We start from the raw sequence: 24,232 nt of genomic DNA, 5'->3' as shown, positions 1-24,232 counted from the left end.
TAATTAAGAAATTATCTATTATGAAATACGTATTAAATATATTTTCAAATAAATAATCACGTTGGAATAAAAAGACAATAGAATCGTTCATACACCACTGTCTTAGTTAAAATAAATTAAACGTTACAAAATTTTCATGAGAATTCGTCACATTTAGCAAGTAAAAATGGACCTCTGAAAATTCGGTTATTTTTTATAACTTGCAAGCTATAAGGATACACACATTTTGTATAAGTTGCACTCTGTATAATAAGTTGTATTTTATTCGGTACCTAATTGTCCTCGATGTCTTTTACGTTGTGGAGCGTCGTAATTCCCGCGAAAACTGTCAATCTTCTCTTGCTACGTAACCTTTAAGTCGTGAACACCTTTCTGCATTGCATGCAATATCTATCCTGTTTTTAGTCAATGGTGGTACTATATGCTGAATCGATATTACATGGAACATGAAAATAGTAACGGGTACGGGTAACCCTCAAACGTGGGACACGAAACAGTACTGCATGTCACGTCTATTTTGTACCTCTTTTGTGACCATATCTAGCCACCGTACCGCCATCTAAGTAAAAGATGAACTTCACGTTACAGTATCGACACAAAGATACAATGTGTGCATCATACTTCACAATGGCCTTCTTATACATACACGGAATCTAGTAGAGTTGTATACGTTCGACTATTTCGTAGTATACATCGTCTGGTGTCGCGTCATTATTTAAAAAAAAAAAAGAATGGAGAATGTAGGGAAGATCATCATAGTATGGGGCAGAAAAAGAATCGAAATTCCAGACGTGAACCTGGATGATACCGTTCACGGTCTGAAAGAACGAATATACAAGGAAACTAACATCCTTCCGGAACGTCAAAAACTTTTGAACCTTCGAACCAAAGGTTATGTTTTGAACTGTTTTCCTTGACATTCCTTCCCTTCAGTTTCCTTTACATAAAATCACATGTATCGTTCGAGATTCGTTGTTAATTTTCAAATAAAATTCGTTCAAGCGATTTCTGCTTTGATTTAAAATTATGTCATGTTAGGTTAGATTTGACATGTTTGACTGTAAAACTGTCGTTTAAAACTCCATCAAGTGTCTATAGAATCTTTCTTTTCACCAGACAAAGCATGTCAAGATGAGGAGATCCTAAGGAACTTGGGCATGAAGCCTGGATTCAAGCTAATGTTGATGGGATCTCGTGAAGAGGACATTGCTAAAGTGTGTCATGCGCCAAAAGACTTGCCTGATGTAATTAATGACTTTAAGACTGAAGAGGAAGAGATAGAGATAGAGAATGTTAAACTGTGCTTGTTTCAAATCCAATGTAGAATCGGTTTGTACAGGTTTGTAGAATTAAATCCATTCAGAGAAGGAAAGAAACTACTGGTGCTCGATATAGACCACACCATTTTTGATCCCAAATCAACAGCGGTAAGTGGTGTGGAATTGATGCGTCCCTTCTTACATCAATTTTTAACCCTGGCTTATCTAAATTATGACATAGTAATTTGGTCAGCAACTAGTATGAAATGGATTAATGAAAAAATGAAAGTGCTCGGTGTTTCCAGTAATCCTTATTACAAAATAGCATGTCACCTTGACTCGAATGCTATGATCAATGTTCACACATCAAAATATGGTACTATCACAGCAAAACCGCTTGCTATCATTTGGGGAAAATACAAGCAGTTCTCTGCAAAAAACACAATCATGTTCGACGATATCAGACGGAACTTTATTATGAATCCACAATCGGGATTAAAGATAAAGCCATTCAGACACGCACACATCACCAGAAGAAAAGACAGGGAATTATTAAAGTTATCTCAATACCTAAAATTAATAGCTAAAGTAGATGATTTTCAGACACTTAATCACAGAAAATGGCAAGAATATATAATCGACAAAACCAAAGAAGAGAAGAAAACTAAGGAAGGAAATGAAGGCAGAACCGAGTAACCAAACTTTTTTTTTCTTTTTTTAAGAATGTTAAATGCTTGTCAAATCTTAAGAATTTTTTCATTACACAAAAGGATACATTTCAACTATTTCAAGTAAAACCTATCGACCAACTCGCGAGTTCACAGGCAATGATCTAAATTTGTTCGGAAGATGAACACAGTGTATAGGAAAGACATCTTTTAAATATTCTTCCATGAACAATATATGTTGATACGTTGATTAATCGTTAATCGCATATTTTCACACGCTTCTTTGTATTTATGATGTACTTATCAGTTATTGTGAAGCATATATAAAATATGTAATCACAGATTATCGAAATAAATCTTGTGTATTTCAAATAGCGAAACTTTTACTTTCCTTTCTAATACAACAGACATTAGTAAAGACACTAAAAATGATTGAAAGTAGCGAAATTTTTTACATAACGCTTTCAGAATCTACTTAAGTAATTTAACATCTCATATTATATTATTAAATTATAAAGGAGCGTTGAATTTTATAAGCTTGCATCGATTATTGGAAATTCTTATCAGCTGAAATTTTCGAAACATAATATAACGTTACTTATATAGACAAGTAAGTATATATACTTAATATCCTATCCAATCGCCATCTATTCTGTTCGAAAATATAGTCGACGAAACCAGTCTATTGTCAGTTTCATATAGTCTCATGTACGAGCAAAATGGCGAAGTGTCCGTCATAGGCGGTCTTTTATTCAGGGAGTTGGCGTTCCACATGCTGCGTAGAAATTGTTGTACAGTGAGAAAGTCGGAAGCATGGAATTATTCCGTACCGACACGCATTTCATTTTTGTGAAAGAGAGGCACAGTCTATGGTGTGACAAGTACACCGGAGAGTTTTCCGCTAAATCGGGTGGGTACATGGTTTTCATTTGACAGGAGCGTATATACATACATTCCTGTCAAGTGTACGATACACGTTGCGATTTTTGGTTCACTGTTTTTATTCAAAACACCTTTTATTCTCCGCGAAGCGTAATCGAAATGATTTTCCATAATTCTCATTTATGAATTCAATTTCGTAACAGTATTTGATGAAATGGGAGTTTTATATTGGACCATAATTAAATTAACGTTATTGAAATAATATAAAGAGATAGAAAGCCTTAAAGGCCTTAAAGACTATTCTATGCATGAGTTCTTACAATAACAACAAATTATGATTTATATAAACATCTGAAAGTCACGGTTTAATTAATGTAATTAAATGCAATATAATAATATATTACAATATTATGTTTCAAGCCAAGTGTCTCTTTGTATTGACATTTTTATGAAATTTTACCAGTTGTAAATTATTTGCAGATTGGGAATGGGCATCTCCAAAAGATTTGGAATGTCTTGGAATATTTTATGGAATTGTAGGGAAAATAGAACAACCATGCGTATTGGAACCTCGTTTAATGTTGATCAAAGAAGTTTCACCAGCTGGAGAGTTATATGGAGGTCATATTATATATAAGGTCAAATCAATTGCATTTTTGCATCTTGGCAGTGAAAATAATGATATTGGACTTCTGCCATGTAAGAAGCATCAGAATTTGCCAAAGAAAAAAAGTCAAGGTGGCTTGTTTGATGTCCCACAAAAGGCAGCCTTTGCCAAAACATGGGGAACTATTAAAAGTGCTACAAACACAATAAAAAATACCACTCAACACGCGGCTGCACTTGCAACATCTCAAGTAGGTTTCCCTATAGGTAATTAGAAATAAAGAAATCATTTATACAAAGGAAGATGTTTTTGCATTGACAAAAATGTTTGCAGGTAAAATCCACAGTAAGTAAACGAAGCATTGTTAAAGACAAGGAAAGATTTGAGAAGAGAATCCTAGAGGAGTTAAATAAAATTTTCACCGAAACTGACTCCTTTTATTTCTGCCAAACTGGTGATATCACAAATAGCTTGCAGAGGCTTTGTGTCACAGACTCACAGTGGAATGAGGAACAACAGAATAAACCACTTTGGCAAAGAGTGGATGATAGATTTTTTTGGAATAAACACATGTTACAGGATATAATTAATTTAAAAGTTAGGATTCTTCTAAATTTAATTGGATTTTGTTAGATATTTATTATTAAGAAAATATTTCATTTTTTTAGACAGACAAAGCAAACTCATGGATATTACCAGTTATTCAGGGATATGTGCAAATAGAAAAGTGTAAAGTAGAAGTGGGCATCGATGAACAGCCACACCATGAAACTTTCAATTTAGCAATAATATCGAGAAGAAGTAGATTTCGTGCAGGAACGAGGTAGTTATATATTTTTCTTATTCCTTATTATTATAATGAGTAATTTATTTGGAAAAATCTTACCTTTTTCCATTATAAAGATATAAGCGACGTGGTGTGGACGATGAAGGAAAATGCGCAAACTACGTAGAAACAGAGCAACTAGTTTGGTACCATGATCACCAAGTATCCTTTGTCCAAGTACGAGGCAGTGTACCAGTATACTGGTCTCAACCTGGCTATAAATACAAGCCACCACCACGAATAGATAGAGGTAACCAACAAGAAATTTCATCTAAATGTTAACAATAATAATTTTCAATCCTCTAGATGAAGCAGAAACGCAAATTGCGTTCGAGAAACATTTTACCGAAGAACTAGGGTTGTACGGCCCAATTTGTATCATGAATCTTGTAGAACAAACTGGCAAGGAGAAGGTAATTTGGGAAGCCTATAGTAACCATGTACTAAATTATAATCATCCAGATATAACATATACAACTTTCGATTTTCATGAATATTGGTAAGCAGTTAGAAAGATTTGAGCTAGTGAATTATTAAAAATCGTCGCTAATGTTTTTTTTTTTTTTATATCTAACACAGTCGGGGGATGCATTTTGAAAATGTATCTATCCTGGTCAATGCATTAGCTGCGGTATTGTCAGACATAGGGTACTGTTGGCGCGACAAGCAAGGCACAATATGCATGCAGAAAGGAGTGTTTCGGGTGAATTGCATAGATTGTTTAGATAGAACGAATGTGGTGCAAACCGCTTTAGGTAAAGCTGTGATGGAAATGCAGTTTTCAAAGCTAGGACTAATACCGCCGGACGGAACGTTACCGACAAATATCCGACAAACGTTTCAGTTGCTTTGGGCGAATAATGGCGACATTATCAGTAAACAATATGCCGGTACAAACGCCCTCAAGGTTCGTACCTCACGTAGAAAACACGTTGGTTTTACTCTAACCATTACGAATAACCATAAGCAAAATCTAAAGATGGTTGAACTTCTATGATAGTAGTTTATTTTATTGCTTATAGGGAGATTACACAAGAACAGGGGAAAGAAAGTTTACCGGTTTAATGAAAGATGGCATGAATTCTGCAAACAGGTACAATTGGATCAGAATTATGACATACCACTCGTCACATTGCAATAGAATACCATTCTCATTCACATATCCTACACGATACATCATTTTACGATTATCGTCCATTATTCAAGATATCTCGCAAACATACAAGCTGTTAGGTGTTGTAATTTTTTAGAACGAATAAAGTCTTACAGGCTATTACTATCGTCGTTAGATATCAATAACACTTAATGTCTTCTTTCTTTCTTTATCTTTTTTTTTCTTTCTTTTTTTTTTCTTTAAGCCAAATCATCGCTTAAGTATTGACATATCTTATACATACATATGATCCTTGACACTATCCTTTCATTTTCCCATAGATATTTTCAGCAACACTTTATGGATGACATGCGTCAAGCGGCGATAGATACCTTGCTAGGGAACCCTATCGATGTTAATCAACTGAACACCGATTGGTCGCACTATTTAGACATCCTTGACAATTGCTGCCTTGAGCTAATACCCGTGAAACCACCAAACATAGAGCTTCAACTTGCTACTTATCCTGACATTCTCTATGCCAGTGCTATGTATGATTTGGCAAGGTTCGTTCTTAGCTTTGGGTTGAAAGTTTTTCGCTCGAGCAATAAATAAACTGTGTTATTTTAAAAATAATAAACTAGTTGTTGCTTTATAAAAAAAGACGATACAAGACGATATTCTATACTCGAACTGTGACTCCATACGTTATAATCAGTTTGACGTTACGTTGAACATAATTTTCTTTTTTTTTTTTTTTTTTTGCATGGTGGGTGGCTTTTCAGTTTATCTTAATAACCCTAAGTGGAACTCCTGCTCCCTTTATGACAGTCTCCTATCATCATTTTTTATTTCAATTCTGTTTTACTTTTGTATGTAGCTTCAAAGCAAGTGTTTAGGAGACCCGTGTACTTTCAGATACTATTTAAATCGCTTCAAGGATGTCTATAGGCAGGCCACGATCGATATGATGTTAGGAAACTCGGTGAACGAAGAAGTATTTCAAGAGCGTACAGAAGAAGAAGATAATGCTGCTACAGCGATTCATGTAAAATTGTTGATAGAGGATTGCAAGAAGCTGCTTATACCCGATCCAGAAGTTATTTTAGGCAGTTGGGGTCTCATAGATGCTGATCCTGTGTATGTTAGATATTCAACTTTCTATTTGTTTCTTCCTTTTTCTTTCTTTTTCATTTTTTGTAATACATAAGGTTTGTTTCCTCTTATAATTTATTCCATTTTAACAGAACTGGTGACTTAACAGAGACAGAAATGGACACTATTCTAATATTAACACGAGATAGTTATTATGTAGCTGATTATGACGATCAAATCGACAAAGTCACAAATTACCAAAGAGTTCCACTCGAAGACATTATACTGATCGAGTTTGGCCAGCCAGAAAGCACTGTCTCCCTTTTTAAAAATAAGCATTTCTACTGCATTAGAATAAATTACAAAATGGCCAACGAGTACGGTTACTTTCACATGTTCCGCAGTACAAATTTACGATTTTTTAATAACATGGCTGTTGTTATAAAGACAGAGGAAGAAAGTATAGGTAGGATATAATTTCAAATATGATCTATCATATTCATATCTGGATCTATGACAATTAATTTTGGCTACTACGTTAATTCGTATATTTCAGAGTCTTTAAGATCAATTTGCGAGGCTATCTCTGTGGCGATGGAAATAGCCGGTTTACCAAAGATTCCTATAGCAATGAACGTCACGTTAGATAGACGAAAGAGTAAAATAGTGAATAGCAGGGGAACCACGGGTCTACTGGACATTTCGTCATTCCCAGAATTGACTAGAAATGTTTCAGAGACACAGTTACTAGCTCTTAAAAGCGCAGGTACGTTCGTAACAAAAGAATCTGGCTTTCGAAAAATTAATAATTGTTAGTTAAACTAGATCAGATTTCATTTATAAATATATATTTAAAGTAAACGTTGAAGTAATAACTAGTAATAATTGTAAAATGCGTTATGTAATTGTAGGGACGAAAGCTTTAAGCAACATGACGGAGCAATTTAGCAAACTAAATAAGTTAAGTCATAGCTTTAGCGCTAGGAAACCAATTGACATAGCAAGAAGCATAGGTAGAAGGTCTGAGGCACCTCTGAAGCCGACATTCACCGTTGGTAGTAGAGACATCTCAGGCAATGCGCAAGGGAAACGTAACAGTGGCAATAGCAGTAGTGACGACGAGGACATTGACGTTCCTCCTGCTCCTTTCGAAAAGCCAGAAAGTTTCAGTCACAATAAGAATCTAATGGAGGCGTATACTCCATCTATTGGTATCATAATGGGCGTTAAAAACACGGACGTAGTGGAATCTCGTGAGAATAATGAAGACCAAGATTTTTCGATACGCCCTAATAAATTCTCTGAACAGAGTTCCGATAAGGAAGCCTTACGCGTGCCAGAATCTGGTTCTGGTACCAGTACTGTTAGTGCTTCTCCTCAAAAGACGCCTGAAATAACTATACAAAATGTAACTGAGGACAAAGAAAGGATGCTACCACCATTAACATTGAATCTGTCCAAAAACATCAGTCATTCGACTGGAGAGGTTGATAGTAAGCTGACACTCAGTAATATAAATGGAAGCAAATTGCAGACTGAGAATAGATTGCAGGATAAGAAAAGGTCCACGTCTGAGCAAGATTTAAGTCTAAATATTACATCTTCTCAGAGTGAGTCTGCTTTGAAGTCAATGAAGACTAACATAATAAACGCAACGAGTCCTGTGGCATCTACTTCCAAAGATATCTTGTCACCTTTCTCAAAATTCGCTAAAGGTGTGCAGACTTTAGGGGCAAATTTGGATCCTAGGAAGCTAAAGACAGGACAGGTAGGATTACAGAGAAATCTCTCAGATCACCACGTAGAACAGCAACGAAAATTGCAAGAGAGATGGGGTTCATGTCAATCCAAGCTAATAGCTTTATAACTTTTCGAACATAGTTCGAAGTCTGAAGTCTAGTAGCGAGTAGACAATTAAAACCCACATAATTTAGAGACACTTTTGTAAATAGGATTTTTAAATAGTCATTTTGTTATTTTTTAGCTTCTTTTAATTCAGAAAATCGGTTTGAACATCTTGGTGCGCGTGTCTGAATATTTTCCATTATTTCTTAAACCTCAATTATTGCCATCCTGTTAATAAAAGCTTCGTGTAAAAGAAACATGAGACGATTAATCGATAAGATACTCTCTATATATTCTTACGCGTGGAGAAACTCACAAATTACTTTCCAGAGTACAATGTGATCAATATTTAATCTGCATCAAGTCTATTTGTGCGTATCTACTTACAAACAAATTTTCTATTACTCTACATCGATGAAAGCCTACACGAACTGATTGTTACCTATTTTCAATATGCTTCCGACATATTTATACGAAATTTTCATCGCGACAGCCTTTTTATGGATTTTACCAAACGACTCCTAGTATTGCATTTAGACATTAGAGATTGTGAATTTATCAAAAAAAAGAGCAAAAGGAAAAGAAAAAAGAAGAAGAAAAAAAGGAAAAGACACATACGTGCTTATACAATAAAATTTAATCCCAGCATTCTCTGAAGCCTTAACGCCTGCTGCATAAACAAATTTTTTAATGGTTTTATTTATTTGTAATATATGTCGTAGACTTTTCGTTTTCTAAATTTCTGGAGCCACGTGTGAAAATGACGTTTGTTTGACGATTTGTAAACATTTGTAAACCGAAAATCTGTTTATGCAGTAAGTTAAATGAAGAAGCTTTGTAGTCAATTATGTACATATATACGAAGAATTACTTAAAATTAGCAGTTTAATGAAACGACGTTGCGATTGCTGATTGAAATGTAAGAGCAAGATGAATTTGGCAAAGACGTTTTTCCGAAGATATATATGATGTGCAAAAATCTAGTAATTATTAATTGTTATAAAGTCTAGACGTAGACATTCGACGATAACAGTGGGTAAATTCTTAGAATTCCAAATATGATTAAGTTCGAGAATTATTTTGGATATAGAAAGGGAAGGAAAAAGTGCTTTGTTGGTGATCCATTTTTTTTCTGTATATAATTTCATAACAATTGAAACATACAATTCGTTCCAGAAAAAAGGAACAATCATAGTATTCATATACATGCACATTTACAGTATTATGTATATTACATTTAATAAATAATAGGAATGAGAGTTGCATATATATGGATATGTAGATGATAAAGAAAAAGCAGGTACACGTTGTTATTTAATACTAATCTATGTACGACGATTTATATATATATATATATAATATATGTATATATAGACCAAATAACACGAGTTACAAATCTAGGTGGCTATTTCTTTGTGTGTACATACGAATAATTCAATTTAGTGTAATAATATTCTGTAAACATGTATTCATAGTTGCACTGACACGTTAGGAGAAGTATTACAAGGTAAAAGTTTTTTTAGTGAATGTTTTTTCCTAACTGCAAACGGATAGTCTGTGATATATAATCTAGCAGAATGAACACAACCTAAAATGATTAGAAGAAAAAAAAAAAAAGAAAAAAAAGAAAAGAAAAACAAAAAGAAGGCCGTGAAAATATAAGGATGTGTCGATTCTGTAGATTCTTTAGAGATGCTTTAAAACGAATATAAAAGACAAAACTGTTTTCACTCGTTCTAACAAAATTCAATACACGAATCTTATTCTGATTTATTAATTCTAGGTATATATACATAGACCAGCTTATTTTTAATATAATTTTAACGATCCACGAGATATTTATATATCGATGCAGTATTAGAAAGAAAAGAATTACTGAAGGAAATGGAAAATTTATATATTTTTTTGTTCCCTTTTTCGTATTAATACGTATATACCTATGGTCCAATTGAAATTAGACATTCAAATATTGTAATATAATATATTATTATCTGTATTTTTATGACAGGACATTATAAACAAACATGACAAAACAACGCACGAAGATATTTATATAGCCTGTAGAGGCTTAAATTGCCTTATGTATATGTAATTCATACATATAAACGTATACAGAATATTTTGTTTAACTAAAAAGGGTAGAATGTTTCACGAAGGATTAAAGTTATCAAAAAATTGTTTTACCAAAAGTGGGCATTCTATGGTGCAAATTACATTTTTGCATGTGAAGTAGTGGAGTAGTTCATTTTTTTAAACGGAACCGTGTATTTCGTAATACATTAATTGATCCATCTCGGAATTTCCTATAAGAAAAGTATTAGCTTACTTATATTGAAAAACTATTAATTTATAAGATGTTTATGGGATGTTGACTTTAATTTGTAAAAATTAACGTATGAGAGACAAAGAGAAACGAAATACCTTTTTATAAGGAATGTCGAGATTAATGTATTATTAAAAAATATATAGTTTCATTTAAAACAGTGAAGTTGACTTTAAAATTTTTCTTTAAAATTTGACTTTAAAATATGCTGTCTCCCTTCAAACTAAGTAACCTTTGTTAAAACATTTTTTTGATAACTTTAACCTCTCGTGAGGTATTCTACCATTTTCGGTTAAACGAAACAGCCTGTATGTGTGTGCGTGTATGTGATACAGCAAACACCATAGCAATTGTAGGAAAAATGTTATAATAAAATATAAATAACTCGAACTAACGCCTTTTTATTCCACTTAAACTGAAGCCTTTTTAAGTATTAAAAAAATATTTTTCAAATATATTATGATTTGTTAAGCTGTAATTTTCGTTTAAACTCTATTCTTAATGTTAATTTATAATTTATATAAAAATCATTTAGCAATTAAATTATTAGGTCACGGACAATAGCCATGTATATTCAATATCTTATTCCACGTCGAATGAAATAATTTTTCTATTTAAAATAAAACAATTTTTTCCTAATTTTATACGTACTTTGAAGTAGCAGGTATTCTGCATTAATCCAGACAATCCGGGTCCTTTCTTTAATCCAACTGTTATGATTAATTCTCCAAAAAGTGATTCATCACATATACTACTAGCGATCATTAGCCAAATTCATTTGAACTATTCGTGAAAGACGCTGCGTTTAAAATAGTTTCGATAATCGTAAACGGCACTCGAATTGAGTCGACAATCGATTAACTTCATGTTGCTGTTGCTATGCAAACCACATGGTATATTTTGTTTTCACGTGAGCAAATTCTTCGCGCGTGGTTTCTGAGATGACAACTCTTACAAATAAATATTTTATTGTGTAGTAAATAAGTATTTACGCAAGCAAGCATGGTTAATCTTTCCTCTTATAACAGATATTGACGCGAATAAACGTTTTTAAATTGCTCCGCAGCTATAATTTTGATAAATATCGAGCATGGAATGCTTTTGGTCCGACTTGAGTAAACATCCTCAATGTCCACACGGTGATTTTTCGTTAAGATTTCTTATATTATAAAGTAATAGCGCGAAGTTGTAGAAAAAATATTTTTATAATATTATACTATGATATTCTGTTTATGCAGGACCAACTTTATTATTTGGCACACATGAAAATGGCAAATTGGAGAAGTTTTATGTATGTGCAGCTTGCCGCGAGAGAAAAATGTGTAAGTTTTATTTAAAAGAGGGAGAAAAATTAACAAAACATCAAGCGGCTAAGTGGGAACAAGAGAGAAAACAGTTTATGTCTCGTTATCATCACAGGCAATTATATGTACGTTTTAATGATATAATGTCGGTACCACCTGAGAGCAGATGTTACTGTTATACTTGTGAACAATTGATATCTAAAACTGAGAAGGATGTGATGAACAAACACAAAAATCATGATATAAGAGAAGGTCTTACAGATTATCAGATAAGGCATCCAACAGAAATTTTAAAACCATTAGAAAATTCTAGGCAAGAAGCTCAATATTTCTTCACAAAACAATCAACAGAGGACATAGCAAATATACTTGTGAAATTAGGGGCAAAGCAAATTCTTTGTATCGGTACTCCGAAAATTCATGAATATATTCTAGAAAATCACGAAGACACAATGTCCACGCTTTTATTGGACTTTGATGGAAGATTCGTAAGTTTATTAAGAAATTTATCAAATTAAGTAATGTAAATAAGTAATGTTTAAACAAACTGTATAAGCTTAATAAGAGTTTTTTTACTTGCAGCATAATTTTTTTGGACCGCTCAATTATTGTTGGTATAATCTGTTAAATAATCATTTTTTTAATGAAACCGCTGTCCATGTGTTTAAAGACTTTCTTATGCAAGGTGGGGGAAAGGGTACATACTTGGTATGTGATCCACCATTTGGTAGTAGGGTGGAACCAATGTCTTGGACTATAAAAAGAATCTCTGATCTTCATAAAAAATGGAATAACATAGAGGATGAAGAGAATTGTTTAAGAATTATGTTCATATTTCCATATTTTATGGAATCTATAATGAAACAAAAGAGTAATCCACCTGGTGTACAAGGAGGTCTGAAGGACCTGAAAATGACTGATTATAAAGTATCTTATGATAATCATCCATTATTTATAACAGACTCCAATGCTACAAAGTCACCATCGCCTATTAGAATTTTTACAAATGTACCATTAAACTTAGTTGAACTTCCAAAATCGAATGGTTATAGATATTGTAAAAAATGTCAGAAATGGGTTGCTAAAGAAAATAAGCATTGTAAAAAATGCCAAGAGTGTACCTCGAAAAATGGCCTCACATATAAACACTGTGATATATGCAAACGATGTGTAAAACCTTATTGGAAGCATTGCGTAACATGTAAAAGATGTGTCGTAACGAAACATTTATGTGGCCAAAAGCCGAAAGTTACCGGAAAATGTTTAAAGTGTAATGAAGCTGGTATGTAATTTTTATTTTTGTAACGGACATAATGGAATTATATATAAGACTTGTTTTATTATTTGTAGGTCATACTGAGAAAGAATGTGATACGAGTGAAGAAATTCATGCAGTGGCGGAGACTAAGAAAATTAAAAAGCGCAAGGCTAGTGACGAGAAAGAGGTGATCAACAACGTTAAAAAGAAGAAAGTAAACGATTCGCGTGAATCCGGAGAAGAGAAGAAAGAACCAATAATTAAAAATATTAAAAAAGCAGCGAAAAGATCGGAGAAAAAAGGAACGAAAAGAAAAGTAATAACGGAGTTTAAAGTAAAAGCTTCGAAGAAGTCTCAACTGTTGAAAATGCATAAAAAAATTAAAAAGTTACAGAATAAACCAAACGGTGTTGTAAGTAGAAAGAAAAGAACAAAGAAACAACAAACATAGTACGATTATCATAAACGGAAGTTATAAATCATTTTCTCTGTATTGTACATAAGATTTCTTATTGATGTAATATATGTGCATATACTTCAATAAAAGAAACTTGTTCAGGAAAATATATATGTTTATATGATTTGTTTGTATGATTTTTTTAATGACCCGAGCAGATCATATAGCCGAAGGAAAGTATGAACTACATTATAATATTGCGATTACAAATACTGTTCTAGATACACCGTATCTACGATAATCTTGAACTTGAGTATTATACTATAAGTATTGTACTTATAATAATAATAATACAATACTTTAGGTAAAAAGGTTCAGTTTATTTCTGTAGGTATCGAATATCATTTATGATTTTTATAAGGGTAACTAATATTTTTGTTTGATAAATTTTCATTTAGAAATCGACTTTCGCGGGATTGGTATTTGGCATTGAACAATACAACTGAAACACTCAGCTACTATTGGCTGGAAGTCAAAAAATGGCTGCCCCCTTGACACGTACATCTTGGTCCGTTTTAAAAAGAAATCAGTTCCAGTATAAACAACTCTTAACAATTTCGTTTGTGGATCGTTTTACACAATACAAACATTCGTACACGCAAGATCAGAAGTCACGAATTTCTGACAAAACAATTAGAAATGTCTTGTTTTACACCATTTTCTTCTCCGGTTTTGGTTATATTTTGTACAAATGGAAGGAGGATTGCCAGGACCGACTTAACAACCTGACAAATCCGATGTTCACGATACATGCTAAACCAGTTTCTTGGGATGGAAATAATAATAGAAGTAGGTATAATTTTATAGCTGACGTGGTTGAGAAATCAGCTCCTGCGGTAGTGTACATTGAAATCCAAAACAACAGAAGGTAAATGCAGATTTCAATCTGTAAGAAGATAACTGTAACATAAGTAATCGTAATTTCCAGTAATCATTAATGAGAAAATAGATTTGATTTTCAAACAGGTAAACCATTCAACATAAGCAATGGATCTGGTTTCATCGTTGAATCAGATGGTTTGATATTGACAAATGCTCATGTTGTTACTGCTAAGCCTAACACAACCGTCAAGGTAACTGTTACGATATGTCGAATAGTTATTATTGTATTACAGGGATTAATATCGTACGTGTTCTTTCAGAAATTTTCATGCAATCTATTTCACAGGTACGTCTTTACGATGGAACTACTTATACCGGCGTCGTGGAAGACATCGATGTGCACAGCGATCTTGCAACTGTGCGAATTAACAAGGTTTATACATCTTCTATACAATAAAAAAAGTGTACGTAATTTCATATTTTGACATCGCGATTGTTCATTTTTTGTACAGAAGAACTTACCGGTAATGAGGCTCGGTTCTTCTACAAATCTTAGGCCAGGAGAATTTGTAGTGGCTATTGGATCTCCATTAGCTTTAAGTAACACAATAACGAGTGGTGTAATAAGCAGCGTAAGCAGGCATAGCCAAGAACTTGGCCTTCTTAACAAACAGATGGCTTATATACAAACAGATGCAGCGATTACTGTTAGTTTTTCATCAGCATCGTAATTTCTATGAAATATTTTTGTATTAAAAATGTTGTGCTTTAGTTTGGCAATTCAGGTGGTCCATTGGTTAATTTAGATGCAGAAGCGATTGGTATAAATGCAATGAAGGTGACATCTGGCATTTCTTTTGCGATACCCATAGACTATGCTAAAGACTTTTTGAAAAAAGCAGAAATGCGCAGGAAAGGCAAAGGTATATAATACTCGATAATAGGAAAGCGCGAAATAGAAATATTTAAGACGAAAATTCTAAAACGAGACCATATTATATTAGGTACACAGTTTGCCGCAGAGAAACCAAAAACTCAATATATCGGGGTTACAATGCTCACCCTTACCCCGGATCTTTTCTACGAATTGCAAAAAAAATTGAAAGGAATTCCACACAACATCAGATATGGAGTTCTGATTTATAAAGTCATTGTAGGGTCGCCAGCACACTTGTATGTTTAAGAAATCATTACTCTCGTTGCAGTCGTTGTACCGTTAAGAACAACTATTCTATATAGAAAGAACATATGTTTGTGTAAAAATTTCAGGGGAGGTTTACAAGCTGGTGATATTGTGACACATGTGAATGACGAAGAAGTGGAATCGTCCGCCAGTATCTACAAAGCCATAGAATCGTCCAGAATTTTGAGAATGACTGTGATCAGAGGTCTAGAAGTGTTACATTTGCGAATCGAGCCGGAAGAAATTTAAATTATGCGTCTAGTAGTACAATTTATTGTAACCAAAATTGAAACAGAACTACTTTATCTAAATATGTCATTAATGTTCTTTCTAGAATTATTTTCATTTCTTTAATTTTGTATCTATATACCATACAATATCGCTGCGTTATTATTTCGAACGAGCCGCGATCATCTATCCAATAATAAAATAAACAATATTTGACAAGATTTATTTCAATCGGCAGAGTTACCGACAGGCTGATTATTGCTTTGTCTCCATTTCTTTTACTTCATATCGTAGTATCGTGAGGAAAAAACCCGGTTAGAAACAAACCAAAACAATGTCGTCTGTCCTTCGGCTGTTAGTTTACATAAGAGAAAAAACCTATTGACTAAAGTCACCTAGTCCTTGCGGCACGAAAACAGGACCGGATTAGGAAAAGGACAAAATAACGTTGACCGAGAAGTGAGAACGTTTTATCGAGAGTCAGAGTTAGTAGAGACGCCGAAGAGTAGAGTTGTAGAGTTGAGAGAGTTGCGGAGTTGCCTGAGTTGCTAGCGTTGTTGAGAGATTGAGTTGTTAGAGTTATAGAGTTGCGAGAGTGATTTGAGTAGAAGTAGTAATTTTTATTTATCTTAACTAAATAGTATTAGGAGAATTTTACAAATCTAAATTATCCTAATCCTATCCTTTTCCGATACTACAATATTTTGTAGTTGTCACGAAGACTGATGCCGCGACGAGGCCCTCGTTATGTTATCTGACTGTCTTCTACGTACGTGTACATGCGTTTGTACGTCGGGTGTGGTCCATTAGTATTATGTTTATGTTGTTTACGACATCAGTCGACCTCCGCAAATATGTGGCCGGATCTCGAAGAGCGTAGCGTAGGCGTAGTTCGAGTAACTTTTAGTATCTCTTTTCTTTTTTTTTGAAAACGTTATGCTGGCCGCAGCGTCTTGGAATTCTTAACTATGTTTGCACTGTTGTAACATCATATAGGCGTTAATCATCATGTTTATATATACATATATAATTCTCTTAGAAACAATAAGAACAAGCAACTTTTGAAATATTTGTAAATTAATAATAATAATAATTTGGAGACATAATTTCTATGTGCTCAAATGCTCTATATTTGAACATATTTTCTACTTTTCAGCCACTCTTTGATAAACAAAATTGACGATAAATAAATTGACGTACCAAGCTACCTTGCGTTAGTTTCTATTTTGGTTCGAGCGTCTACCTACGATCATTACGCTTTTACATCGTTCCACTATTTTTCCTCGTTTATCTTCTTTTCGCCAGATAGTTGGAGTTTCTCGCGTACACAGGTATCCTCCGATTGTTCGCGATTTTGCCGAGCGTGGCTCGCCTACGCGGGAGTGTTGTCACTTCCTACGTGCGTGCTTGGCGATTCTCGGTAGCTGGAGAACAAACGGCCATGAAAATGAACGAGGCTCGATATCGGGGGGCTCTACAACGACACAACGACCAGCATCGCCTACAACTCGATGAAGTTTCATGCTGATTTTCCATCGAACGATGATCAACAGCGAGAAATTTGCTTGAGAGACGTACAAGAGAGCGAGCTCTGTTTTTCGATACAGATTGAACCATTCTTCATCAACAATGTTCTCTTTAATTAACACTGAAACAAGATTGAGATTTTATCGTTTTCTTCGTTTAATTTAAAATATTTAATTATTATTTTGAAACAACCTGTATAACGTAACTTTGCTTGGGATGTAAGATACACGTGAATCTTGAAATACTTCAAGACACCTTAAAAAATGAAGAAATTAGCAGAGTAATTAGGAGGATTGGAGAAGGCGATAATTCCTATTACTAGCGATTTAGCTAGAGAAACGTTCAAAATTCGTTCAAAATTAGGTTTTCTACTACTCTTAAAGCTGCCGATCTTCCTATAAATAACTGTACAACTACTTAAAGCTACTACTATGAATCTTCGAACTAGAAAAAACAAATGAAAAGGTCAAGGAAAAGGTCGTACTACGCAGAACCCGAGACTCGAGGATTCATTTCTGCAACTTAGCTGCAATTGCAACCACTACAGCAAAAGCACAACGAAGCATTCTACTTGCCTTTGCTGCGTGTCGTCGTCGACATTGACAAATAATTTCTCGGACACGTTGTTGCCATTACGCTTCAGAGCCAGGATGCTCGCGATACGCAGCACAGGACAATCGGGTTCGTTCGATCATTTGTCTGGCTACGTCCGGGTCATTGTGAGTAGTAGCCTTGGCATGGCGACTTTATCGTGACAAGGGAGGATTCCCGGATAACCGGGGAAAGGGCCACGGTAGCCGAACAATTTTATCGTGTTGTAAGATAGCAGGACCAAGGATGGTCGAGTTGTTGCCGAGAACAAAAGACGAGAGCCATCGAGAAACGTAATCGTGCGTCCTATTACGTTTGGAAAGCTATCGATTCGAGAAGCTCCATTCATTCATAAAGTAGCTTGTATACGTACTTGATGAAACTGTTAGAAAAAGTACTCTACATTATACTCATAGTGTTGGAGTAAGATAAATCCAAGAATAGGTAAAAGTGTGAAACGGATTGAGTAGCAAGCTACTTTTCTAAAATATTCTAACACGCGCTACTATTAAAATATAATATATGGCAAAATATTGACTTTTCTTTTAACGCTAGAACCACCAAAGTAAATAGTATAACCAGTTTGTAATTTTTCTCTTAGAAGTTTTCTAGATAAAATATTGTTTTTCTGCTTGCAGTATATTCATGTTTGCGTCACTTCCACTTTTCTTTTTCAATTTCTTTCATACAATTTTTATACTTTGCTCGCCGATAGTTTTAGTCTTAAAGGATGATCTCAAACAAATTCCATTCTTTTTGACAAACAATCGAGCAAAGCATTGGTATCCGCAGTCTTCGGTATCCCATTGCAGAAAACGCGGATCTAGTCCTTGGCTGAAGCGGTGAGAAAACGAGACGCGAGGAAATAAACGGGCAATTGATGCAGAAGAGGAGGAAGAAGAAGAAGAAGAAGAAGAAGCGGAGGGCGTGGCGAAAGATGCCGGATTCCGGATCGAAGGATTCGGTGAACGGATCCGCCTGTCCTTCGACGATACCGCTGGTTCCTGGTTCGAAGACACCGTCGCGCCGCGCCGACTCGGTTTTCCCCTCTGCTTCTGTGTATATAAGTCAAAACCAGATCGGAAGCAAGGTGCACAGCCTGAACAGTCCCTCGTCAAGCAAGGAGGTTCGCACAGGGAATACACTAACTGATCGCACGATGCAATCACTGGTAAGTGACATCCTCTTATTATTTTCTAATCTTTCGTTAGGCGAATGATCGATTAAGTTATTATTAATTCGATGGATTAGGTAGATCAGATTAATCCGGCGATTAAATAGGAGAGCGTTGAAATTTTCAAAAGAGGGGCTCGAGGATAGAGAATGGTTTTTTTATGAAGGCTGAGCTAGTTTGTTTATGGGGAATTGTATTATTTGGGTTTTCGTCGAGAGTTACGGTAATTGGGTATCGTAATACGAAGATCAACGACGCGAGGATAGAGGTTGTAGCTTTTCGCTTCTGATATCTTTCATTTCATTCGTTGAATAGGGGTGGAACATGCCTTTAGATATCAGATCGTTGATATGAGAACAATGTTATAGAAATTCTGATTTCTGTTATCAACTGGTTATTATTCCTTACCGTAATTATTGTGACTAACGAATAACGTTACGAATATTAATTATTATTCCTTAATTATTAATACTTTTTTCTTTTTTTTAATGATCAATACTTAGTTATTGAGAAGATTTAATTTTTTCTATGTAATTGCAGTTGCTTGTTAGATGTTAAAGCAGATAAACGTTAAAATTCGTCTGGTATGTAATGCTAATTCTCAGATTTTCCTTATCACTGGTAAAAATTCTCTTCGCTTATGAAACAGCAATTTTCAAATCTTATGGATCCCTGCTATATGTTGTCTATATGTAATCTTGTTAACGCATGGGCAATTATAATACGATAGTACGTATATCTGAACTCTACTATAAAAATAAGTAATAAGACTTGCAGTCTTGCAAGTTGATTTGACTAAACGGACTGCTATATCTTTTTATAATTAAGTTAAACTCGAACACCTATTAGAACGCGAGTGCTTATACTGGTCACGATCGATGTTTTGATGATTACGTTGTTGAAAATCAAACGACCGCTGTCGTTGTGTATGATACGTTGTGAATCTCTACAAACGTAGATATTTGCAGTTGCCGATACAAAATAATTTCGAGAAATTTGAATTATTGTGCTTCAATGAAAAGAGCGAGAAAATTCAACTGCGAGTAATCGAATATTATTAATTAAGTAAATTATTCCGATAAAATATTCCGATTTTCTACGCTGATCATTCACCGTTTTCTTTTCAGATTCCGCTGATGGTGGCTTTGAGCCTAGCTTCAGGAGCGCGTTTGAACCTGGTCCCGTACGCGTACTTGTCCAGCCCTGTCCCAGTGTTCAACCATTTCCAGAACACAAGGACAGGTGAACATGCTTACAGTTACGCTGGTGGGCCATCCGCGAAAGAAGAAATCAAAGACGCCGATGGAATTCTCCGTGGTTCCTACAGTTATGTGGACGCCAATGGAATTCTTCAATCAGCCTTCTACGTCGCCGATGAGAACGGATTTCGTGTAGCCGCGACGAATATTCCTTCGGATGAAAATTCCAACAGCGAAACGACTCGCATCATCCTCGCCAGGAGCGCAGGCAAAGCATCTTCGACGTTTAGTCGCAGAAGACGTAGCTTAGAGGATTCAAACCTGGATTCTAATGAAAATAATGCTAATCGGAATGGGCAATCTGAGAATTTTGATAAGGATAAGGATGTCGCGCAAGATTCGCCACAGATTGTGTCGCAACCTCTGTTGTTGAGCAACAGCATTCCGCTGGCGACCTCGCATCAGAGTCAAGTTCAAGTGCACAGCAGCGCGCGATTGGACGTGGCGGAAGGCGAGGCCAAGGCGAAACCGGTTGACCTGCAGCCGATCCTGCCGGTGCAGACCATATTGGAAGGGTTGCCAGTTCTCGCTCGTGCGCCTACCTATCACGAGAACCGCATAGAATTGCACAAGCAGTTGGGAATTGAGGGGCCCAGGCCTAAAGATGCGGTTAAGATAAACCCAGAGCCATTGACCATCGTCCGATCTTCTCCGCCGGCTAATCATATTGCTTCTACCATTGTTTCTAGGGGAACTGTTGCTGCGGTGCCTGTCATCGCCGAGCAAGCTATACCTGTTATCCCAGCTGCTGAAATTGACACCGCGTCCGTAACCACGTCCATCTCTAGTCACGGTGTCAGTCAGATTCATGGACCATGGAAAATCACCGACGGAGATGTATCTATCCCCGGTATACCAAGCGTCGTTGCTAAAGAAAGTATTCCCGTAGCTGTGGAGAAGAAGAACGTACCAATTACGACTGCTGGAATTGTTAAAGAGGCTGTTTCTGTGATACCAATTTCCAAGGAAGCTGATCTGGCTACAGCTACGGTTACTACATCCGTTTCCAGTCATGGGATCAATCAGATTCATGGCGATTCCAAGGTGAATGTCGAACCTGCGTGGCTAGTTAAGGCTACACCCATTGCTCAGCTTCATCCCGTTGTCAACGTTGTACCGATTTATCTTCGTTAGAATGAATGAAAAAGGAAAAAGGTGTTGATCGAAACGAACTGATCCGCGAAACGAGTAGAAATTAGATCGGTCGTCGGTGCTGACGAACAGAAAGCGAGAATGTGGATCGACGATCGATCTATGGCTGATTCTATCGGCGCCTACTGCGTTTTTTTATACTTTGTCGCCTTTTCGCTCTATTTAGCGTCGGGAATCACTTTAACGATTGATCGTTCTTCATGATTGACAATAAAAATGATTTCTCGCGCGTAAAATAGTTTTTCGTTCCTGCTTTCTGATTCTTCGCATCCCTTGTCTACCTCTTTCGAACGAGCTTATATCGTAATTTGGACATATTTCAAATCGAATTGGAAAGTTTTCCAGTTTCAAACATTGTGTATTTGTGAATTAAAGAAAAAGAAAATGAAAAAATTAAAAATGGCTGTTTTATCTTTTTACTCCCGACAGAAATCTCAAGAGGGAAACAAAATATTCGGATATTTAGATAAAATTCAACGAGCTGTTGAATAACCAGCCTGTTATACGTATGAAATTAAAGGATTGTCTCGCTAACGAGTTAACGATCGGCTGATCGAATGACGAAAATTAAGACTCGATCGAAATATAATCTCAGGCAATATAATCTAAAGCTGCGTGTAAAAATTACAAACTAAATGCGAGAAACTAGTCAATATAAAGCTGGTTTAAAGCGATATAGTGAACGTGTAAACTAACTGATAAATTATCGTACCCTGCAAAACATGTCGTCGACCGATTAGAAAATAGCAGCAGTTTATCGCGTTTGCTTGTTTTTAGCGTATCAAATCAGGAAGGATTCCCTGGACGGCGCGGCGCGGTGATGAAAACGTAGTGGCGCGTTTGTCACGGTCATCGTTGTTCACCGTGGGAAATTCGCCGTATACCCTTGGCCTTCAACGCTATTCAGCTTCCCATTATCCGGAATATATTACAGCATTAAAGCAGCACGCGTGTCCAATGAAACGTCGGATTAGACCGGCTATCTACGAATGTCTTCTCAGTTCCTTTCTTCCCAGTTTTTCGATGAATTCCATGGTCCGTTTTCTATCCAGTCGTTACAGAATAGGGAGAGACGAGAGACTTATCCAACATACTTTTATATTAAATATAAAAATTTTGTATAACTTTATCAAATAAAATTTATCAAGTTAGAGAAAGTAGGATCGAAATCGGAAACCAGTAAAAGGTATCATAGAAACAGTTAAGTACAATTTACATTGGCATTTTTCATCCCTTGTGTCACTTTATCGTGATAAATAAACTTGTAGCAGTGTTAGTTATCAGTCTGATTTTTTAGATATCTGACGGCGTATCGTCGTACTCGCTTGTTCGTTTGATTTCACGTTTACACTTTATATATGTTAGAGCTGAGACGTAAGATATTTACTCTGTCGAATTACATTTCGGTTCTCGATTACTTGCTGCGTGGCTATCTAAAGGAACGACGAGGGAAGAATTTGACGAAAACATTGGCGCAAAAGTTCGAACAGTGTGTATTAGATGTTATCCGCGAGGTTCGTACATTTAACAATACCGTTATAAAATGGAAAAGTTATTTTCGAATGAAGTTGATTTTCGAAGGAGCGATTGCGGAGGAGAGAGTTGAGCCAATGGAAAAAAGCCAAAGAATCCGGATCACCTTCCAGCCAAGTCAAGTGCACGGTCAGGGTGAAGGAACTCGAGCCAGATGAGCGGCGCGATTAGAAGCGGCTGAACGTATCTCTTAATACGCGTCGCGCTTGTCCGCGCGCGCGTGGGCGTGTCGTGACTCGTGACGAACGAGCTTCATTTTCCGATAATTCTCACATCCTTCGATCTTATCCTTTTCTCAATTCTACTTTTTATTTTATACAGCTCTCTTGCTATATATTTTACATATTTCATCGGTATTATCAGCATATTTATTAACATGTTATTAATAGGCCGATTTAACTTGCTATACGAACTTGCAGAAATGTAAATTATTTTACATTTTTCAACAGATTCATCGTTAAATTATCCTAAGTAAGTTATGTCGTAGTTGTGCACTGTTCCATTGTAGAATAGGACTTTTACAAACGATTCAAGTAGCTACATTTTAACTTAGCTAAGTTAACGTAGCTAAGTTTTATCTGCTTTTCTTTTTTGTGCAGCTAGAACGCAATCGATATAAGATGCAAAGGTTAAGAGAGTAACGAGTTTTTAAAAAATCTACAAACAAGTTGATCCCATTATGATGTTAATAATACGTTCCTCGTTATACGTATGTATCTGTGCTTGTGTAAAAAGAAACGGATATAGCAAACTCGAACGAAAATGTTCAACATTAGTATCCTTAATTGAAGGAATTTGATGTAAATTACGTATGAATTTTAGCCAAATTACATGCACTTGTTTGCAAACGTGTTAATACGTTGATAAATTATCGATCGACCTTTTTCCAGATTCCAAACAAATATACATAGTATGCAGCAGAATATTTGAACTTTTATTTTCTGATTCTGATGCTTTAGCAAGTGACGGTATTTGAATATCGTGGAACAACGTTTATCCGAATATTCGTTTTTCGCGATGCTCGGTTTATTTCGTCCTACGTGAGAACGATCTTGTGGTCGATCTTGGATGATGGCCGCGCCATATTTGCAATGAAAACATTCGACGCTGCTATAGAAACGTCCCCTTGGGAGTTTCAGATAAGAA

At 35.5% G+C, this 24,232-nt stretch overlaps 5 protein-coding genes across 9 annotated transcripts; all 5 read left to right on the top strand.

Annotated features, from left to right (window-relative positions):
* Positions 1-515: 515 nt before the first annotated feature.
* On the top strand, positions 516-2,299 carry LOC100644700 (ubiquitin-like domain-containing CTD phosphatase 1). Of its 2 annotated transcripts, none has more exons than XM_020866865.2 (2): positions 516-891; positions 1,117-2,299. In XM_020866865.2, the coding sequence occupies exons 1-2, from the start codon at positions 732-734 to the stop codon at positions 1,953-1,955; spliced, it is 999 nt and encodes a 332-aa protein (XP_020722524.1). In that variant the 5' UTR covers positions 516-731; the 3' UTR covers positions 1,956-2,299. The 2 variants fall into 2 exon arrangements, with proteins under 2 accessions (XP_020722524.1, XP_048268495.1); XM_048412538.1 differs by having other exon boundaries at positions 731-1,038.
* Positions 2,300-2,609: 310 nt separating this feature from the next.
* On the top strand, positions 2,610-10,988 carry LOC100645303 (phosphatidylinositide phosphatase SAC2). 2 transcript variants are annotated; one of them, XM_012316927.3, is made up of 13 exons: positions 2,610-2,837; positions 3,290-3,666; positions 3,750-4,013; positions 4,085-4,239; positions 4,320-4,492; positions 4,549-4,741; positions 4,822-5,149; positions 5,265-5,335; positions 5,677-5,901; positions 6,254-6,475; positions 6,583-6,896; positions 6,987-7,196; positions 7,342-10,988. In XM_012316927.3, the coding sequence occupies exons 1-13, from the start codon at positions 2,741-2,743 to the stop codon at positions 8,295-8,297; spliced, it is 3,585 nt and encodes a 1,194-aa protein (XP_012172317.1). In that variant the 5' UTR covers positions 2,610-2,740; the 3' UTR covers positions 8,298-10,988. The 2 variants fall into 2 exon arrangements, with proteins under 2 accessions (XP_012172317.1, XP_012172318.1); XM_012316928.3 differs by lacking the exon at positions 5,677-5,901 and having other exon boundaries at positions 2,611-2,837.
* A 477-nt stretch (positions 10,989-11,465) lies between these two features.
* LOC105666542 (rRNA N6-adenosine-methyltransferase ZCCHC4) lies at positions 11,466-13,726 on the top strand. Its single transcript, XM_012316929.3, has 4 exons — positions 11,466-11,737; positions 11,837-12,390; positions 12,485-13,184; positions 13,253-13,726. The coding sequence occupies exons 1-4, from the start codon at positions 11,689-11,691 to the stop codon at positions 13,609-13,611; spliced, it is 1,662 nt and encodes a 553-aa protein (XP_012172319.1). The 5' UTR covers positions 11,466-11,688; the 3' UTR covers positions 13,612-13,726.
* A 347-nt stretch (positions 13,727-14,073) lies between these two features.
* Positions 14,074-16,071, top strand: LOC100651265 (serine protease HTRA2, mitochondrial). The gene is made up of 7 exons (XM_003401169.3): positions 14,074-14,485; positions 14,567-14,690; positions 14,786-14,872; positions 14,952-15,146; positions 15,212-15,362; positions 15,444-15,612; positions 15,709-16,071. Exons 1-7 carry the CDS (start codon positions 14,097-14,099, stop codon positions 15,869-15,871), a joined length of 1,278 nt encoding a protein of 425 aa, XP_003401217.2. The 5' UTR covers positions 14,074-14,096; the 3' UTR covers positions 15,872-16,071.
* Positions 16,072-16,133: 62 nt separating this feature from the next.
* Positions 16,134-21,955, top strand: LOC100642587. 3 transcript variants are annotated; one of them, XM_048412535.1, is made up of 3 exons: positions 16,134-18,267; positions 18,781-19,139; positions 20,270-21,955. In XM_048412535.1, exons 2-3 carry the CDS (start codon positions 18,849-18,851, stop codon positions 21,533-21,535), a joined length of 1,557 nt encoding a protein of 518 aa, XP_048268492.1. In that variant the 5' UTR covers positions 16,134-18,267; positions 18,781-18,848; the 3' UTR covers positions 21,536-21,955. The 3 variants fall into 3 exon arrangements, with proteins under 3 accessions (XP_048268492.1, XP_048268491.1, XP_003401230.2); XM_048412534.1 differs by having other exon boundaries at positions 16,134-18,412; XM_003401182.4 differs by having other exon boundaries at positions 16,134-19,139.
* Positions 21,956-24,232: the final 2,277 nt, after the last annotated feature.

The sequence above is a fragment of the Bombus terrestris genome, chromosome 15 (assembly GCF_910591885.1).
Source record: "Bombus terrestris chromosome 15, iyBomTerr1.2, whole genome shotgun sequence".
NCBI lineage: Eukaryota > Metazoa > Arthropoda > Insecta > Hymenoptera > Apidae > Bombus > Bombus terrestris.
Note: the sequence above shows the minus strand (reverse complement) of the source record. Positions and strands in the feature narration are given on the sequence as shown.

Excerpts from the sequence above, each read along its gene's own strand:
- LOC100645303 (XM_012316927.3), top strand. The coding sequence starts at position 2,741 with ATGGAATTATTCCGTACCGACACGCATTTCATTTTTGTGAAAGAGAGG. Across the intron at positions 4,240-4,319 it reads AGATTTCGTGCAGGAACGAG|ATATAAGCGACGTGGTGTGG; the intron begins GTAGTTATATAT and ends TCCATTATAAAG. Across the intron at positions 5,150-5,264 it reads CCGGTACAAACGCCCTCAAG|GGAGATTACACAAGAACAGG; the intron begins GTTCGTACCTCA and ends TATTGCTTATAG.
- LOC100644700 (XM_020866865.2), top strand. The coding sequence starts at position 732 with ATGGAGAATGTAGGGAAGATCATCATAGTATGGGGCAGAAAAAGAATC. Across the intron at positions 892-1,116 it reads TTTGAACCTTCGAACCAAAG|ACAAAGCATGTCAAGATGAG; the intron begins GTTATGTTTTGA and ends TCTTTTCACCAG.
- LOC100651265 (XM_003401169.3), top strand. The coding sequence starts at position 14,097 with ATGGCTGCCCCCTTGACACGTACATCTTGGTCCGTTTTAAAAAGAAAT. Across the intron at positions 14,486-14,566 it reads GAAATCCAAAACAACAGAAG|ATTTGATTTTCAAACAGGTA; the intron begins GTAAATGCAGAT and ends ATGAGAAAATAG. Across the intron at positions 14,691-14,785 it reads AGCCTAACACAACCGTCAAG|GTACGTCTTTACGATGGAAC; the intron begins GTAACTGTTACG and ends TCTATTTCACAG.
- LOC100642587 (XM_048412535.1), top strand. The coding sequence starts at position 18,849 with ATGCAGAAGAGGAGGAAGAAGAAGAAGAAGAAGAAGAAGCGGAGGGCG. Across the intron at positions 19,140-20,269 it reads ATCGCACGATGCAATCACTG|ATTCCGCTGATGGTGGCTTT; the intron begins GTAAGTGACATC and ends TTTTCTTTTCAG.
- LOC105666542 (XM_012316929.3), top strand. The coding sequence starts at position 11,689 with ATGGAATGCTTTTGGTCCGACTTGAGTAAACATCCTCAATGTCCACAC. Across the intron at positions 11,738-11,836 it reads ACATCCTCAATGTCCACACG|GACCAACTTTATTATTTGGC; the intron begins GTGATTTTTCGT and ends CTGTTTATGCAG. Across the intron at positions 12,391-12,484 it reads TGGACTTTGATGGAAGATTC|CATAATTTTTTTGGACCGCT; the intron begins GTAAGTTTATTA and ends TTTTACTTGCAG.